Source organism: Pleurodeles waltl, chromosome 3_1 (genome assembly GCF_031143425.1).
Source record: "Pleurodeles waltl isolate 20211129_DDA chromosome 3_1, aPleWal1.hap1.20221129, whole genome shotgun sequence".
NCBI classification, from domain to species: domain Eukaryota; kingdom Metazoa; phylum Chordata; class Amphibia; order Caudata; family Salamandridae; genus Pleurodeles; species Pleurodeles waltl.
Genome location: NC_090440.1, coordinates 152,109,705 through 152,129,570, shown reverse-complemented (window position 1 = coordinate 152,129,570; position 19,866 = coordinate 152,109,705). Strand labels below are relative to the sequence as shown.

Sequence of the window (19,866 nt, the reverse complement as noted above, 5' to 3'; positions counted from 1 at the left end):
ATTGAAAAAAAGATACCTTCTCATCAATTATTTTTTGTTGTTGTTACATTTATGACCTTGGCACACTGAGGGTTCCTAGTCGAGAGCATTACAGACAAAGGTGACTAATGATCATTGCATCCCATGTGCTTTGATCTCAACTATAATACAAGCCTGTATGGTTAGGCCACCTTCACAATTAGCATATTGGCTGTCTTCGCCTTCAAATCATGAATGTCCTTATGGTGCTCATAGTTACTTATTTGTACAATTCAGTCACACCACTTTTGGTATTACTAGTGCTGGCATTCAGAAGCAGTTTCGCCCATGAGTAAATTGATAGCCTTATAGGCCAGTAGTTTAGCTTTAAAGGCTAGTAGTGGGACCGAGAAAGACGGTCCTTTTCGCTGAAGCCCAGGGTCTGTTTAACAATGGGTAAAATGAACTGCACATAAGTTAGTGACCAAGATATAAACAACTCCCTAGCCCAGTGCCCAAAAAAAGATCCAGTTAGGTAACATATTAGATAAGCATTCTGATAACCAGCATGTGAATTGTTGATATCAAAACAAAAACCATGATCCTATAGATCAAACCAAATGTGTTGTTCGGGCTGCTTTCTCTTTTTCTGGCTAATATGATGCTTTACCACTCATATATGTATAATATAATTTCAGTTCAGCTTTTCCATCGCTTTCTATTAAGTAGGTGCATTTTCAGTATTTTACAGAAACATTTATTTTTGCCCCCTATCAGTAGGTCTTGTGATGCCAAACCTTGTGCATAAGGAAAATACATGTTTCCAAGAATCAAGTGAAGCAAGAAGAATAGGTAAATATGAAGACTATGCTGTACGCTGAATACAATACATTATTCCTTTATCTGGCCAGTTTGGGGCTTTTAAGAGTTTGAGTTCTAAGAGAAAGATCCCTTATACCTGAAGTTGGTAATGGAAAATTTAGGAAAGCACTAAAAAGTCAAACACAGTCAACATTTCCTCATCAGTGGCCCACAACAGAGAGTTCTTAATGTGAGTCAGAACACATCCTGTTCGTCTTTTGGACCAGGACTGCTATTCAGCAGTATCAAATGCAAAAAAACAAAATAAAAGACGATGGATGAAATGCTGAACAATGTCAGATATTTACCCCCAGTCACAGATCCTGGGCCTAAATACATTGTTTTTTTGCTCACTACGCCATTCCAGTTTTGACACAGCTATGTGCAAATAAATCTTGATCCTGCTAATTTTTGGTTCTTGGAAGTGTGTTATTGTCAGAGCTTGCTGGCGGGATCAGGGGGAAAGCAGGGGTTACTGGGCCTTAGCCTTTGGGGCTAGGGTGGTTTGCCTCTGATATCCCATGATCAGATATCATCAGAGGTAGTGATGGCGAGCAATTGAAGGCTACTTAGGGGATTAGTGTGAGGGTGCAACAAGTTCAGCCCCCAACAAACATCCAACAGTATATCTGATTGTCCAGTGCGATGCTTGTCTTTATGAAAGATAAGTACTTTAATACTCTAAACTGAACACTACACACCACATTATGCAGATACTCAGAGTCTCTGTGCAGAGCCACTGTACCAAGGGCCCGCTATGCCCAAGACACACTCTGCACATTCCCCCTTTTCTCTCAATGATAGGACAGATGTGTGTACATTTCAGGCAGAGGTAAAATGCTGCACCACCTGAGTGTTAGGTTTCTCACTAAATGCAAGTCCTTGTGTTAGGCATCTGCCAGGCCTCAGTACGTGTCAGTCCAAATCCTCCTTCTGCTTGGGGAAGATGCACCTCTGTGGGCACATTGATCCTCTCTTTCAATTCCTGGAGTAGATGCGGAGGTGCCTTCAAGCTGGAACATGGCCTGTGTTTGGAGCGCTGGCCCTCTTATGGCCTCACAGTGAATCAGTGGGACATCTAAACCCTCTGCTCTTGGGAGGATTATTCTTCTACTCATGCTGTCAGTGCGGCTCAGCTGGGCAGAACTCGCCGGTGTCAGGCAGCAATACAGCCCGCTTCTGGTCTGTGTGGCAACAGTGGGACTGATTGTAGGTGCTTCACAGTCTCAGCTGCGGTGACTGAGTCCAATTGGGCACACTTTCAGTCAGCCCTTTGAGTTACCACACTGGTTTGCGATAAGACAGTTCACTTAAGCACAAATTCAGCAAGTGCCTTGAGGTAGCAGCTTCAGTTACAGTGGCAAAGTCCACTCGGGCACATGTTGGGCAATTGCTGCGGGCTAACCACTTCAAAGTCAATATGGTCACACAAGCATGTGCCATAGGGTTGGAAATTGTCAGTTCTTCAGCTGTGCAGATCAGTCACACTTGGGGGAAGTGGCGTGGGCTGCAACAGCACGGGTCCAGTAGGGAACAATTCAGGCAAGCGTCATGGACCAGCAGCAGGCAGGTTTCATTGTGGCAGCCCACCTGGGCATCCTTCTGCAAATGCAGTGGATCCTCTGCATCAGCGAGGGTGACATGTTCCAAGACAGGAGCACACCAATCACATCCTCTCGAACCTCTGGTGGTCAGACTCTCAGCTCCAGGAAAACTGCCCTTGGCCATGCTAGCAGTCAGCTGTTCCTGTGGGGTTCGCTCACTTCATCCCTCTTCTCTCAGGCAGGGCAATTCTATGCGTTCCAGGACAAGATGACAGTTCTTCGTTCAGGTCAGACTTCAGGTGATTTCCCCTTACCTCTGCGATGTTGGTTGTCAGACAGACATCATGTCAGGTTGCACAGCAGTTCTTGGGGTACTTTGTGGACCACCTTCTGTTTGGTCAGGGAGAACCTGGGGCTGGAACAAGTAGGTCTCTGTCTGCACTGTTAGAACCAGTATAGGTTGGTTCATCATTCTTGTGTCCTTCTCAGGCTAACTTACAGACTAAGCCTTTGTGTAGAATGATGCTCCTTGCAGCAGGGTCATCTCCAGGTTGGATGATCACCAACACACAACAGAAGCTCAACAAAGTGTGAACTTTCTGCAACTGGCTATCAACAGCCACACCAACAGTGAAAACAAGAAGAGAAGAAGAGAAACAATTGGGTGGCCTCCTCCACAGCACCTTCACATGTTGAACAACAGGGACTGTAGTCCCACTGTCTATCAAATGGCAGTGCTCAGGAAAACTAAGCAGCAGCTCTTTGCAGCAAAAAGATACTGAAAGTTGTCTCCTCCTCCTCACCGCCTTCATTGTCGAGGTCCCATCCCTCCAGTTAGCAATAGTTTGCTGGTGAAAGGGAAGGAACCACACCACCATCAGGGCCTTCCAAAATGGAACCCACAGGCCTCCTTTACTCTACTTCGCTTAGACACACTGTGCACTGGGATGTTTGCTTGCAGCAGATAACTTTTACATGAGTGGACCAGCAAGTCACTCATGAACAAGTCTGGCCCTAATTATAGAATCACAAAAAGACAGTATGCTGCTACCAATGTTCTACTTTCTAGAACCTATGACGGGGACAGTATTCCCCAGCCTCTAGAGAGAGCATGCTTTGTGCACCCCTTCTGGTCCAGGGCAGGCCTCACTTCAAGGGACAGGCCTAGGCCTTCACATTCATGCTAGCAAACCAGGATACCAGATAATCACAAGAAGGAGACATGAGTCAAAGTGGATATTCCCATTCCAACAGTTATCATGAGGCAACAAGGGTAGCAGAAAAAGCCAGAAAAGATCAGCAACATGCTTAAGGCAAACTCCAAAGGTCAGATAATTGTCATGAGCTTGATCTCTGGGCTGTTCCACAGAATGACACGTCACCGAGCAGGAGTGTCCTCCATTGCATCTTCTCTTTAATAGAGCAACTACCAGATAATGCTTGTTTTCAGACCTTATTGCCCTGTTGTTAAAATAAATCTGAATTTTGGAGATCAGAAAGACAGGGTCAATCCTGTGAAAGAATAAGGAAACACATCAGAGAGCCTTTTACCGTATTCTTCTCTAAATAGAAAGCTAGTGAAAATGTTTTAACACAGGAAAAATGTGTCTTCCTTTATGATGAACTCCAGAAGTCAAGCAGGTGGCTGTGTGTTGGATGTGATATTTGTAGAAATTATGTAGGCCTTGAGGTCAATATAGCCACTTTATTAGAGGATGAGAGAAAAGTTCGGACCTTTCACAAGAGAAGGCTTAATGATTTAAACGCTTTTACTGATATTTACTGTTATCTGCAGGGCGGGAACTTGATTCTTGGCTAGGTCCTCTTAGCCTTCATTTTAAATTGAGTACCATTCTATAGGGTAACAGTAACACCTATTATTTAAAGCACTTGACAATCACAGAATTGAATGAATGAATGACAAATATTTGTAGGGCACAGCAGATACCCAAACAAGGGTATCCCTGTGCTTGGGGATACAGGCAAACTGTTATCTTACTGGAGAATGAGAGTTTATGGTCAGAAATGTTTCCCAGATTCCTTACTGGAAGAGATGGAGGAGTGGTGGGTCCAAGTACTCTGGCCACCAGGAGGTTTGCCAGATGGATTAGTTGTTGCCGAATCAGAGAACCGCTGTTTTATGTCCCTTCAATTTAAGGCAGTTAATTCTGTTGTATCTAGCTTGCAACTTTGAACATACAGCTGCTGAAATTCTTTTGAGGCATGGCCGTGTTATTAGAGGTGGAAATGGCAATTTGACTATCATCTGTATTATGACATTACATCCTAGCTGAATGCATGAACAAGAGCTGCCAGAGAGGAGATAGAACACTTGAAGAGTGTGGGGCTGAAGAAGGAGCCATGTGGGACCCCACAGCTCACTAGTTCAAAAACACACATATAAATGTGTAATTGAAATGTAAATCCACATCTCCTAGCCCCTTCGCCACCAATATTAATGTACTGTGGTCCATTGCTTCCCAGATGGTTTTTGCTATATCATTGTCCAAGGCCCAGGTGCATAGCAATTCGTGCCTGCTGTTTGGTTTCCAGTGGGATGTCTACCTGTACAAAAGTGCACTACATTGTGGTCACTATATCACAGCGACCAACACAGTGCTACAAATACACAAAGGCACACTACTTCAAGAAGAAAAGTATTAAAATAAATTAAGGGAAATCAAGGATAAGGGTTAATTTAAAGACGTGATTGAGTACACTTATAAAGGGTTACTCATTTAGATCAATTACATAGATAAGGTAATAAAAGGGGAGTGAGAGGGTTTCCACCAAAATAAACTGTGCACCTTTAAAAAATAATAAACCTAATTAGAAAATGGTACATTTATGAATATATAAAAAGGAGTGAGCTTGTGTATTGCACCTTCATCACCTAGATCTATTATTACTACATTTATATTAGTAATTGGGAAAATTAATTTAATTTCTGGTTCTGAATAGTGATATTATAATGGAAAATATGTATTCAATTGAATAAAATAACAAATGAACTAAGCAGTGGCGCAGCTATTAGGAATAGGGTCAGAATTAACAAAACAATACAACTAATTTAAATGAGGACAATGACAAATTAATTAAAAAAATAGATATAAATTGGGTACGGTTAGGTTACAGGTCTGAATTGGGTAATTAGGTTTCATTTCAGTTGAATAATAATTTACTATTATAAAAAGGTTAATTCTAGTGTAAGGAGTCGTCTCCAGTTTTGGGGGTGAAGCCATGCAGTCGGCCTAGCATGGAGCTCCCAGTGGCACACTTATCCGAAGCAGTAGGACTGCACCCATAGGAGCATTTGTCTCATGAAATGCAGGCTGGGGAGATCTGGTGACGGAGAGGCTCCGCAGGAAAGCTCGGGCAGGCTGGGTAAATTCGAGAAGACATGCTGGAGCTCACTTTGGCCTACAGTGGGAGGTGCATCTCAGAAGCCTGGCCACACCACTGCCTGAGGTCATTTTTCATCCGCCTGCCCTGGTAGGAGGGACTACCGCTCTCTGCTGCCTTGCGGCGTTTAGTGCAGCCTGCCCTTGGAGGCTGGCTATGATGGGCCAACTGTTGTCCTTCTCTCCCAAGTCCTGCAATCTGCTCTCATCCCTACAATCACTTCTTGGCCCTAGGTGCAGTGTGACCTGCATGCTCTCATGAGGCTGGTCTTGGGCTCAATTCCCTTGGACCAGATAATTCTCGCCTCGGTGCCTACTCTAATTAATGGGTCCCACTCTGTAACTCTGGGCAATAGCTTGCTTAATCTCCACAACGGCCCTCACAGTGCTTGGATGCCTGCCTTCACCCTGGGGCTGTCCAGGAGTGGGTGCCTCACAGGGAAAAGCCAGGAGGGGTTCCACAGCGGTATGCGTACAGTGCCTTGGGACCCTAACGGGTGAGTAGTGCGATATACAAGTGCAAAGTTTACAGTTTACAGCAATGCAAGGATTTAGCAGAGAGGTCCACTTCTTAGACAAGCATGCATTTGCCAGACAATATGGAGAAGGAAGGAGGCCCAGTAAACAACTCTAACCTGGCTCCTCAAGAGGGACTGACAGAGGACTAACGTTTACTGTATTGTGGGCCAGAACGGTGAGACCCTAGAAAATAATGAAGACACATTGACTGAATTTGTGCAATATTCACTCCTCTACGCTGCTTACTTGGGGGAGTTGACAGATTCTTTTCATAGATATCTAGGTAAAGTGGCTTGGGCCATAGGCAGTTACTTTCTCCTCCCAATATCAGGGGAGGTAATAATTATGGCGATTGGCTGGAGGGAAGGTGACCTGATAACCGACTTCGACAAGGCCTATAAAGATATCATAGCTTCTCACCCATTAGAGGTGTATGCACTATCTTATGGAGAGTTACCTCCAGTGTTATGCAAAGCAGTCATCTCCGTACTTTACAAACCTGGGCAAGTCCCGACCAGTTGTGTGTCATAACAGCCACTGTCTTTGCTTAGTTGCAATAATAAAATTCTGGCCAAGATCATTGTGAACAGACTGTCTCTCAGTTGGATAATATAGTTTTGCCAGTGCAGTCTGGCTTTTGTCCAGACAGATCCACAGTGCTTAATTTGCATTCAGTGTTTGCGGAACTACACCAGATTAATCCCCAGGGTAGAGCGGCGGGGGCCCTGTTCGACGCAGAAAAGGCACTTGATTCTTTGGGATGGCCTTTTCTTATGGAAACGATTAAACGATATGGCATTGTGGGTGCTTTCTTGGCATTGATGCAGTTACTATATGTGCGTCCCGCTGCGCGTCTACACCAATGGCCTTACATCAGAACCTTTTTAAATAGATAGAGGTAATAGGCTGGGATGTTCAAGACAGGAATGTAGGATCCATCGTTTGGCTGAATTATGGCTCTGCAATAGATATGTTACAAAGGCAAGTTGATTCATGAATGAAACTTCAATTGTCACTAGCAGGTAGGGTGGCACTAATTAAAATGGTGGTACTTCCTATGTTCCTTTATCTTTTCATGAATATTTCCACTCCTCTGAACAGACACTTTTTTACCACTCTCAAAACTGTAATAATGAAGCTTATTTGGGTTAACAGTGCAACTAAGATCAGCTGTAACAAATGACACTCCCTTTTGATTGTGGTGGATTTGAGGTCCCTGACCTCGATCTATACTACTTTGTGGTGCAGTGTCACTTCACTAAATACTGGTACAACCCAGACGCACATCTTCCTTATATCATTCCTGAAAGGGACCAAATGGAGGGACTTATACTAGCATCTCTTCTCCGATTGGGTTTGCCTAGACCATAGAGAGGTTAAATCTGTAGCTACTACAAGTTAGACCATTTACTTGATGTGCTGTAAGTCTGGAGGCTCCTTTTTATACTCACCAGCCCTCTGACTTCAACACAACACTGTGCTGCACCTGACCATACAGTGCACAGTACAGAGGGCACTAATGAAAATGGCAGCGACAGAATTGGGTCATTTGTATGCATAGGGTGATTTTTCACACTAGAACAATATCGATAACAGGAGAATCCCATGACTAGACATTTTCATATAGGCCAGGCTACAAAAAAAGTTAAGGATAAATCAACAGGATACCCAGCAAAGCCCACTAAATTTAAACCATTAACACAACTGGTTAGCTCCCTCAACATGACACATTGGGTATCCAAGTTGTATGCATATGTCTCACAATGTAGGATGGGCAGAGCAGAATATACTAGACGGTTGTGAGAGACTGACTTGGAAGGGTCTCTAACGGACATACAATGACTCCAAGTTCTTGACACAACATCCCACTCCAGAGAGGCTTTTGGGTACAGGCCTTCACTTGCAACTGAACTCCATTTTCTTTCCTGCAGTTCCTTCAGATAGGGCACCCACAATAATTGATGCAGTGGGCAGGAAAGGTATCTTTTTAGGCAATCTGTGACTATGTTAATTAAATGCCATCTTCCTGTTGAGGTGCTGCAATCACACCATCTGGAACATGGCATATGAGGTTCTTCCTGTGCTGACAGAAGTCTTGCAAAATGGCTTTTTCACATGGCTCGAGATGGACAAGACTCATCTAAGCAGATTTTACGTACTGGCCTAGATGACTATGACTCAGTTGCTCCTGACGTGGGCACCAATGTCCTTATCAGATGACATCCCTGGTTGCATCCCACCAGATATTATGGAGCCGGCCAGGCATTATGGATGTATATGCTGTTTGATGAGGCAATGCTTTGTGGAGAAAAAGCTGTGGCTTTGGACCATGTCAGAAACAGAACTTAAGTGCACCACTAGGGATTGCTATGCATAGCACACCAACTCCACCAGTTGTGTAAGAGGTTTAGAGGTTACTCCATGAGTATCCCCTTTCACCAGCTATAGCCATCATAGCCCATCCAATAAGCAGTGCAGAATTTTGTTGGTGTTAGGGGCAGAGGCAGCACTAAACGATAAGGACAGTAGCTGCAATATCTATTCTCTTCCTCCACGTCTCATAGAAACTCTGCCAAACCCCTTTAATTTGCCCTCCAGCAGGCATCGGGACTAGTATTCTGAGACGGATCACACCAGTATCCTTTCCTGAGAGCTGAAGACACTGCTCACAAAGGGATGCTTGGGATTGTTCCTGAGGCAGAGCAGGAAATTCGTTTTTATGGTACTTCGTAGTCCACAAGAAGAAGAGGGGCTCGAGATGGATTCTCGATCTCAAGTTGCTAAACTTGTTCCTCAAGAAGGAAGAGCTCACGGTGAAGACTTCTACTCAGGGTTTGCTGACTTTGAACTAAGAAGGTCTTCCTGGCTCTGCTCGTACTTTCATGTGCCATTACTCCGGTCCCCAGAAAGTACCTCCATCTTGTAGTAGGATTAGGCCACTTCCTGTTCACCTTTCTGCCTTTCAGTCTTCCATAGGTCTTTACAAAAGTAATCTCACTGATCATGAACCATCTTCACAAGTCAGGGAAACGTATTCCTGTACCTCGACGACTGGCTGTTAATGGTGGGCTTGTCTCAGGTCGTTTTACACCACCTGCTGAAAAAAAGTGTAATTCTACCTACTCTGGGGTTTACCATCAGAGTGACTAAGGGCCTGATTTAGAACTTGGTGGAGGGGAGTATTCCATCACAAACGTGATGGATATCCCGTCCGCTGTATTACCATCCCATTTTGTCCTATGGAGATCGTAATATGATGGACGGGATATGCATCACATTTATGTCGGATTATTCCATCCACCAAGTTTTAACTTAGGCCCTAATTCTCATTCCAGCCTTTCCAGAGGTTGCCTCTTTTTCAGTGCTGTTTTGGACATAGTCACCTTGAAGGCATTTTCACATCAACATTTAGGGGACATTTAGGGTACAAGAGCTACTGTGATGGTTCTATTCTATTCACCAGATTTTTAAATCCCATGGCTACCCATGGCCGGGCTTCCCCGAGCTGGTAGAGATGGCTACAGTGAGGAAAATAATCTGGTTACGGGAAAAGTTAGGTTTTTTAACTGATTTCTAATACTCATGATCTTGTTTTCCCTTCTCAGTTTGATAGGCATGGAATTCCAGAGCTTGGGTGCAAGATAAGCAAACAACCGCCCACCACTTCTAGCGCTGTGAATCCTGGGGACAGCCAGAAGTTCCAGGTTGTTATCCTGAGGACCCTTTTGGATTGCTAGGGTGTATTCAGCTGATGTAGGACTTTTGGGGCTGCTTTAGCTTTGCCCTAGTGTGCCTTAAATTGTACTCTGCAATTTTTAGAGCTGCATGCATTTTTGAGAGAACTAGTAGTAGTCGGGCAGCTGTTTTCTGAATGGCTTGGAGGATATTAGTAACTGACTTAGGACTGCCCAGCTAATGTGGGTTGCCATAGTCCAGGTGTGATAAAATCAGTCCTTGGAATCTCTATTCTCCGGGCTCCATCAGGAGCCATTTCAGAGTTTTTCGAAGGGCTCTCAGGAGACCAAAGCAGATCCCGGCTGTCTTTTTTTACTCATGAGACCATGGAGAGATGCTTGTCCAAGGTGACCCCTAGGCTCTTCCAGCTTGGAGATTGTGCATTCCCCTAGACCAGGGGGGCAACTAATCTGTTGCCAGAGGGATGAATTATTCCTCACATCTATAACCTCAGTTTTCTCTCCATTTAATTTTAAACAGCTGGCTGCCATCCATTTGGCCATCTTCTCGAGGCAGCTGTTCATTCTCATGGAGGTGGTGTCTATATCAGGTGACAGTGAGACAGTCAGCTGTGTATCATCGGCATACCACACCATTGTGAAGCCAAAGGAGCGGATGATGTCAGATAGCTGACATGCATATATGCTGAAGAGTATGGAGCTCAATTAAGAGCCCTGAGAGACCCCACTTTTCAACTGATGACTGGTTGAGTATAACAGCCCCTCACTAACCTGAAAGCCTCGCTTATCCAGAAAAGAGGCAAGCCATTGTGAGGCATTCCCCACGATGCCTGTTTCTTCCAGTTGATGTACTAGAAAGGAGTGGGATACCATATAAAATGGGCAACTTAGGTCAAGAAGAATCCAAGCGGCTGAGCCACCGTGATCCAGGACCATTTTAAGATCATCCGTGGCCCTTAGAAGTGCAGTTCCTGTACTATAGCCAGGATGAAAACCTGTTTGGGTATGATGGAAAATGTTATTAACTATCAGATATTCTGTGAGGTTCTTATTTGTTATCTTCTCCAGACTTTACTCGGACCATGGAGTCGTGAAATAAGTCTATAGTTATCAACCAGCTCAGGAGCTAGGGTAGTAACCAGCAGATGACAGGGTGGTCCATTCCTCCGGGAGACAGCAAGTCTTCAATGACAGACTGCAAAACTCTGTCAAAGTGGAAAGCATTACATCTCCCCCTTTCAGTAGAATGACTACTGGGGCCGGATCAAGTGGTGATCCTGATTTAACTAAGCCTGCCACACCTAAAACTTCCACTTAACTCAACTGAGGAAAGCTGGAAAAATATCTTTTTGATGTTATTAATTTTAATAATTTCTTCAGTTTTGCCTTTGAGGCCCAGCGATAGCGAGTCATAAATGCTCCTCACTTTCACAAGGAAGTGATTTTCCAATAATTCACAGTTTTGCTTTGCTGGAGGAGGGCCCACATCTGGTAGATTAGGTTTCAGAAAGGAAATTACAATATTATACATTTTGTTTGAGGAGTTTGACGTTTGGAAAGTCATTTAACCGAGCTCTCTGGATGGCATGGTGATATTTTTTCAAGGATGCATTGTAAGCCTGTTTACATGCCTCATCCTAATTGACTCTCCACTTTCTTTCATGTGTCTTACATTCTTTCTTTAGTTGTCTCAACTCCTGCGAGAACCAATGCATTTTTCCCCGTGATCTCTTTCCCATTTTTAATGGGATAGCATCACCAAGATCTTTATTGAGCCAGTCTTTTAGTTCTGAGTAGGACTTAGAGACCCCTTTTGCATCTGTTAAGTTTCAGGTTGATTTACGTAGGGCCTGTTCCCAACTAGCTATATTCAGGCTAGACCATTGTCGAGGCTTCGTAGGACGAGTGACTTTAAGGGTTGGTTCCCATGTTTAAGGGATGGAAAGTGGAACGATGTAATGGTCCGAACACACTACTGGCAGGGGAGATTCTACTGACATATTCAAATGATTGCTAAAAATTGGGTCTAAAGTGTGGCCCTTATAATGTGTGGAGAAGCTGACCAGCTGAGATAAATGAATCACTAACATATCCAGCAAAAGGATAACTGCCTGGGGGTAGGTGGTGTCCTCAATATGGATATTTAAGTCCCTCAGTAAAGTGAAGTTAGGTGACTGGAGTCTATATGTTGCCAGTATATCAGGAATATTTTCCAAACATTCTGCGGGAGATCCCAGAGGGCGATAAACCAGGAGCCCAGAGAAAGTAAAGTATGAGAGAGCTTGAATATAACAAACTCTTGCAGCCAAGGATTAAACTAGGGGTACACCTGAATTCCATATTCTGTTTCACAATAATCACCCCCCCTCCCATTTTGCCAATACAATCACACCTGGCAATTGTATAACCTAATGCCAAGGCAATTGCAATGTTTGTCTCACTATCCTCTTTGAGCCACGTTTCTGTTAATAACATTACATCTGGCTGAGTTTCCTCTAAAAAAATAAACACTTCCAATTTATGTTTAGGAAGGGATCTACAGTTAACTAAATACAGATGCCACCTGTTAATAGACTTGTTTTCTGCCTCCTGGGTCCCTTCCTTGATTGGGAGACTTGGGTTTGGAGAGGCTTTGATTTTGTTTATATTGAGTGTGCATTTACATGAAAGGAATTCACCGAATGGGCTCCGTGGACCCAGGTAGTGTAGGCATTCTGTCTTTGGCCACTTACAGAGGCTCAGCAATTCTGAAGATGTGTAACAAATCCTCTCTGACCTAAAAGGGACAAGGGTCCTGGCCCCTGCTGGACACTGATGGGCACTGACAGGCTTGCCTTTGGTGCGCCCGCTGCACGCGTCCACGCACTGGCGACATTAAGTAGCGAGACAGAGGAGGGCTAGACTGCCAAACACATTGGAGCTATAATAACTAAATAAAGACTCCTGGCCCTGAACACGGCTGGCTAGTCCTAAATCCTAAATGCCTAAAACAACTATTGCCAATTAGTTAAGCTCTCTAGAAGCGTAAATTGCAATGTGTAGGTCCTCAACTAAAAACAGTCATACGGTTAAAGTAAACTTTTAAAAATACACACCAATTACCTCAATTCAAGAAGGACCTCAAAACCTGGCTCATCATATGAACTCCCACTGCCCCCAGCACCTTGTCACCCCGACGAGTGATTAGCCCTGATTGATTGATTACTTAAGTGCTCTAAAAGCTTAAAGTGCAGTGTGTAGGTCCTCAATTAAAAAACAGTGACAAAGGGGGCTCTTTGGTCTGTTTGCATCTTGCATCCTACTGGTACCTCATGCTCAGTTGTTCATGCAGGACCTTCAGTGGAACCTGTGTCTAAAGTAGACCCAACAATGAGGAAGCCTCTTGAACAAGAGCATTGTCTCTAACTTCAATTGCCACTTGAGCCCTTTAGCCACTTCAAAGTGATGACAGCTGCATTGTGTCTCTGCTAAGGGGGGTTACTTTTATGAAATGGAGAGTAGTGTCCTTTGATCTCCGGTGGGGAACACACCATCATAGAAATACTCTGGAGCTGTGTGCCGTTCGATCCAAGTAGCTCGCAGGACCTTTCTGTCTTCTATTAAGGCAGGTAGAACATTTGCAGATAGACAGCACTACAGCCATGTACAGCAACCAAAAAAAACAGGCTGGTTTTGACCTAGTTCGGCCTCGTCAGTAGAGTGCAGCATGAGTCCTGTAGCACAGTAAGCACCCACATCCGGGCATACCGACCACACGTAGGTTGTTAACTGTAACAATGACGAGGTGATGGCTGGAATGCATGAATTAATCTTCACTACCGCCACTAAAAACCTAACATTGTCAGCCATGTTCCTCGTCTGTGGGTCGGGGTGACAAATGAGAGAACTGATGTCTGCGGGCAGTGGTGACACTATTTGTAGCTCTGTGTCATGTCCAGAAGGAGACAGAGGTAGAATGGATTCTAACGGCGCTATCTGTTGGCATGTAGAGCAGTGCAAAAGGTTCGAGGACCAGTCTAGCACCTGGGAAAATCCACAAGGTGAAATATGTGCAGTTAGAGTTTCCACCGGTGACAGTGTTACGGAAGGTAGGTAACCCATTCTGTAACGCATTAAAATTCTGATGTAGTTGCACAATTCTGTCTTGATGATATCTGTCAATTAAATGGGCACATGCAATGTAAAATATGTTTAAATGGTGCTAGCATGAGGAATATGCACTTCTTCCTGCTGCGCTGGTGCTGTCATTACCAGGTTTTAATGATATTTTTTGCTCAGTTTATTATTGCATTAATTGTACACATTTTACATCTGTGCACTTGACACTAGTTTTTACACTATATATGTTTTTCATTTATGCTCTTTATTTGTCAATGGCAAGGTGTCAATGAATCAGTAAATTCCATCGAACAGAGAGAAAACATCTGGGAGGCAACTTATACTAGTAATGAAGGTGGGAGAAGCTTTGGCCCCAAATTTGGCATTACTAGTCATGTGGCGAGCCACCCAGCAGAGAACATCTCTACATGCAACGAGTACAACAGCAGTTTCAATGAAAAATCAAACCAGGTGAAACCTACCGGCACCCGAACACTCCAGAGACATCATTCCTATGTTGAACGTGTAAATCATCTCAATGAATCATCAGCCCAAGTTACACACGGACAAATGCACACTGGAGTAAAACTGTGCATTTGTAGTCAATGCGGAAAGTATTTTAGCCAGGCATCAAACATGATCACATCGCAGCAGATAAACACAGAGCCACCAAATACATGTAATGAATGTGAGAAGAGTGTCAACCAGACTGTAAGCCAACAGCAACAGTCTGAAAAGAACATGGGAGAGAGACACTTCATGTGTAATGATTGTGGAAAGAGTTTCAAACAATCCAGAAACTTGATTACACATCAGAGAATACACACAGGGGAGAAGCCCTATGCGTGTGGTGTTTGTGGAAAAAGTTTTAGACAGTCAAAAAACCTGATCACTCATCGGAGAATACACACCGGAGAGAAACCCTATGTTTGCAGTGTATGTGCAAAGCGTTTCAGTGACATGGCTAATTTAATTACCCACCAGCGAATACATACTGGGGAAAAACCTTATGCCTGCACTACATGTGGAAAGAATTTTAGACAGCTGCCGCACCTTAGCAAGCATCAGCGAACACATGCAGGGGAAACTCAAATGGAGAGAGGAGAAACTCGAACGGAGACTGGGGACACAAATAGTGCAACTACTTTAAAGCCAGAGCTCAATAACTTTATGCAGTGGACCTCTTTGCAAAAAGTAGTTACTTAATCCTAACCACAGATGACTTAAGAGCCAGAAAGGCAGCTCAATATGCAGAGTTCCCACCTGGAGATCTATAGGTCCAAGGCTCGAACGGTGACCAGGGCATCTCAGCATGTTGTTCTTTCGAGGTTGATAAAATGAATAGCGTGGAGCTGAGTAAAAATAACAATAGTGTTTTGTCCAGTAAGCCAATTCTCTTTATGGTTTGCACTTTTGCATTTTTTATTATCTACCCAGTGATCACAGATATCTTTGACCAAGAGAGGAAATTATGTTGATGTAAACATGTAGCATGTTATAAAATCCTGTACAATTATATTTTGTGGTGTAGACTTGTTTTCTTAGGTCCAGAAGAGAAGCTTGGGATGAATGCCCTTGAGTTACCACAAACATCAGATTTCAAAGAAGGTGTGGAAAATGCAGCATCCAGAGAGTTTTTCTTGACATGACATGACTGTAACTTCTATTGGGCCCGGTCTGTACTGATATTCACACATTCATTCATTCAGTTGCTCTTGGAGAGCACAGCTGGTGGGTGGAAGTAGCCCTCCCCTCCACACGATACTGGGTCCTCATTAGCGTTCTTTCGCCTATTCAGCAGAGCTTACAGTCCCACAGTGAGAATTCCCACTGCTAAGTCTAGGAGAAACAGATGCAAAAGACGGAGCTCAGTGAACAGGTGTAGAGAAGAGAGTATAGAAGTGAGACAAAGAAGAAGGAAAGCAAGAGTCTAGTAATGCAGGTGAGTGGAAGAAGTCTAGAAGTCTTGATACCTAGAGGGACGAAGTCTAACGGAGGAAGGTGTGTGAGAGGCAGAATAGAATGTGATGGAAGCCACTGAAAGAATAAAAGTGAAGGAAGAAGTCGAAAATCTAACATGAAATATATGTGGATGATGATGAAGAAAGATAAAACTTTGATTGACAAAACAGGAAAGACACAGGAAATTAAATTTTGCAATAGGGAGGTACTGAAAGACAATTTCAAATTTTAGACTTCACACATTGTCTCACTCTGCTTGTAGTGTGTTCTACTGAATGCAAAAACATTTTTCCTGATGAATGGGAATAATCCTGATGTGCAGTGGAAAACCCCCTTGTCATAGTTTTTTTAAAACATGATAGCTATCTGAGTGGAGAAAATGTGTTCTAAATTCCAGCGTTTGAGAGCCATTTTACGTTTCAGTGGAGTTTTCCTTCTAGTTGTTCCGCTACAAACAGAGGAGGGTTCATCCAGAAACATGTACTAGAGTGTGTTGCATCCAGGCTGTAGCAGATCTCACCTCATACCTGAAATGCCACCTGGGGTACAAGATGTATTATTAGCTGCAGAAACAAGCAATGGTCAGCAAACTGTGTTATGTTTTAAAGGGGGCGTCAACAGGTAACAGTTCAGAACTTTTGAAATAAAGAGAAAAGCGACCACATTTGGATATCTAAAAGTGTATAATACTAAGTTTTAAAATGTACTATATTTATTATGTCTTACTTGAGGATCAATTTATTTGTGAAGATTGATTATGGTGGTTACTGTGATTTATGCTTTTCTTTGTGATATTTTATTCTTACTTGAACAGTGTGTAGTATTTATATTAGTTCATTGTTTTTTTAAATGTGGTAGAATCACAATCATGGATTTTAGAACTGCTAAAGGCTATTAAGATGACATTTACCATCCTACAAATACTAAACCCCCGCCTTTAGGACGCAGATCACTAATTACAACCCCCTAAGTAGTAGTGTTAGGGATCCCAATCATTCGACTAAACGTGTATTTTTCCTCCTACGCAAGTCATAATTCGACCTGTCACTAGGTGACCATTAAATTATGACATACAGTATATGATATGCTTGGGCCAAATAGACGTACTTTGAATATTTATTGCAAATTTACCTTTTTAGACAAAGATTAGGGCATCAGTGCCATCATAGTTGTACACCTATGATTGTTTTAAAATAGTTGCACTCATTTTCTGCATTTCTTAAAAGTGACGGGAACAATACATGTGGGTAATATAATGCTACATTAACTTTGACAACTGTCAGCCTTAACCATACGACTGCTGATTGCCCCCCTAGAGCCGGAAACTTATAGGCATGAACTTTTTGCTGATGTGTTTATTAAAATGGAACCTATTTTTCCACATAAAGAAATCATCAGGCACGGCCCGTCCTTTAGGGCGGAGGGGCCACGCCCCCTTACCTTTTGCACCTCATGAACAGTAGAGTGTCTGTCAGGTTGAACAAAGATCAGCCTGACAGACACTCTTCATTTTCAGCTCAGACAGCCAGGAGTGAGACATGCGCAGTTTGCGCAGACTCCTGGCTGCCTGAGCTGAACTTTGCTGGGCTGAGGAGGTCACAGCTCCTATGGGCGTGACCTCCTCGGCTCAGCAAAGGTGCCACGAGACCCTCCCCTGGGTGACGAGGAAAGCGTCACCCATTGACACTTCGTCACAGAGTGGGGTGGGGTCAGCAGTCTCACTGACCCCATCCCACTCTGTAACGAGGCTGGCACTGCTGCCTTCCCTCATTGGCTGACCTAAGGTCAGCCAATGAGGGAAGGCAGCAGTCCCAACCCTCCTGGGACCTCGAGGCTGAAGGCAAGTGTGTGTGTGTGATGTTTTAAAATGAATGTTTGGTGCGTGCGTGCATGTTTGAATGGTATGAGTGTTAATGGATGTGCATGCGTGCGTATGTGTGTGAAAGAATGAGTGTGTGTGAACTTTTAAAATTAATGTTTGGTGCGTGCGTGCATGTTTGAATGTTAAATCATATTTCTCCTTTACACCCACTGAAAAAATGCAGACACCTCCCCACACATTGCAATACATATATCTCCTGGAAGGTGATGTAGATTTCTAAGCGCAACATTTGTAGAAAAAGTATTGCAAGTTTTTGTAAATAGCCAGATTTTGTGGATGTTTGCCACGTTGGGCTTCTAACCTGAAACCACACTAAATTGTTGAGATTATGTTTTCTTTTTTGCAGTCATAAGTGAAATCACAAGATATTTAACAGAAGACAGGGTGCACACTTGATTTAAATTCAGTGTGTCATATTATTTAGATCACTGAAATATTGTACAACACAGTGGTACACAATCGTAAACAATTGGAAAAGGCCTGCAGAATCTATATAGAATGGTGGACAAATAAAGCATGAGCTGGAATCAAGACTGGGCGACCTCGATATTAGACAATCCTCAGATTCAGCAGCCTCCTAAGGGCCTCTGCACTTTTGTTTTTTTAATCCAAAACAACAGTCATGCTTCTGAGGTTCCACCTAGTTTGGTCCTATTCTTTCGTTTGCACTTAAATGAAAAGTTACTAGTGAATGTATGAACTACAGGATGAAGTTGTGGAGTGGTAAATACTTAAATTTTTCAAAATTCAATTTGGCTGGGCTAGTTTACTCTCCAAGTCATACATGTGCTCCATGAAATGCTGGGGGATGCATCTATAAGAGATGTGGAGAATGCATTGAGTGTAGGTAACCGGTACCATCAACAAAAGATGAATAGTTCATCTTTCAGGCTGGCAGTAGCTCAAAGCATGTCACCATTTTACATTAATAATGTAGGTTTAGGCACGGCAGAATATACAGATCGCCCTCAAAATTATCTGTCTGACGTATTTCAAACCAAAATCACTTTTCCAGAACTAACTACACCTACCACTTCCAAAATAACATTTTCTAGAATGGGTTTGTACCTTCAGAATGCTCATACACTTTTCTGCTTGTTTAGTTGTGATTGTTAACGTTATTTTATTAAAACAAATCCTATGGTATTTAGAATATATCACTGTGCCTAGTATAGTGCTAACAACTGTGGATTTTACAAAACCATTTTCAGGCATCTTCCTTTTGTGCTCCATTGATATCTGGGCTCTGCTCCTACCACTCACAATCTTTGGGATATGGGGGTTATGCTGCTATGGAGTAAAATCTAAAGAGAGGTTAATTATTTTAATTGACTTTGTTCTTTATGTGTTAAAAAAGAATATAATGGATATACACATTCTTCGTGGAACTACCAGCAAGAGAAACCTGAGGGTATATTCTTTGCTTTTGTGAAATTCGTTCCGTACACCTCACTGGTATAAGGCAAATTCAGCAGAAAAAAATAAAGTCTTAGTTTCTTGCTGCTATCAACTAACCTTTATCTGATTTGCTTTTATGTTTTGTAAAAGCGTATAGGAAAGTTTATAATGTAAATTGTAGGTTTATAATTGTGTAAATTATTTTATTTTTTGTACTTTAAATAAAAATATTAAACTTGAAATAGTTGAATATCTTTAAAAAACTGCAAGCCACCATCTTCGTAATCAAACCCTGGCCACAGAGCAAATTACATCCGATACCTTGAACTCGCATTCCCATGCTCTGTCGAATATTGCACCAGACCAAATCTTCAACACACAGATCTGCAGAACAAAAGACCAGCAAAGAGTTAATTTGTTCTTGGAAGCTACAAGAATCCATAAGCTCCAGCGTCCTATAGATCGGCTATACAGACCAATACACTGCGTGCATAGAGGATTTATATTTTGTATTGGGACTGGTTTATCAAGGGGTCTTTGAAATTGGA

The 19,866-nt window shown here is 42.9% G+C and overlaps 1 protein-coding gene across 4 annotated transcripts in view; it reads left to right on the top strand.

Moving 5' to 3' along the window:
* Positions 1-19,560, top strand: part of LOC138283852 (zinc finger protein 501-like) — an 87,938-nt gene extending 68,378 nt beyond the window's left edge. For 3 of the 4 annotated variants that reach the window (XM_069222010.1, XM_069222009.1, XM_069222012.1), the window contains exons 7-8: positions 736-810; positions 14,360-19,560. In XM_069222010.1, the coding sequence (XP_069078111.1) occupies positions 736-810; positions 14,360-15,282 (998 nt within the window). In that variant the 3' untranslated portion in view covers positions 15,283-19,560. The remainder of the gene's footprint in view (positions 1-735; positions 811-14,359) is intronic. The other variant, XM_069222011.1, reaches the window with a different exon arrangement.
* Positions 19,561-19,866: the final 306 nt, after the last annotated feature.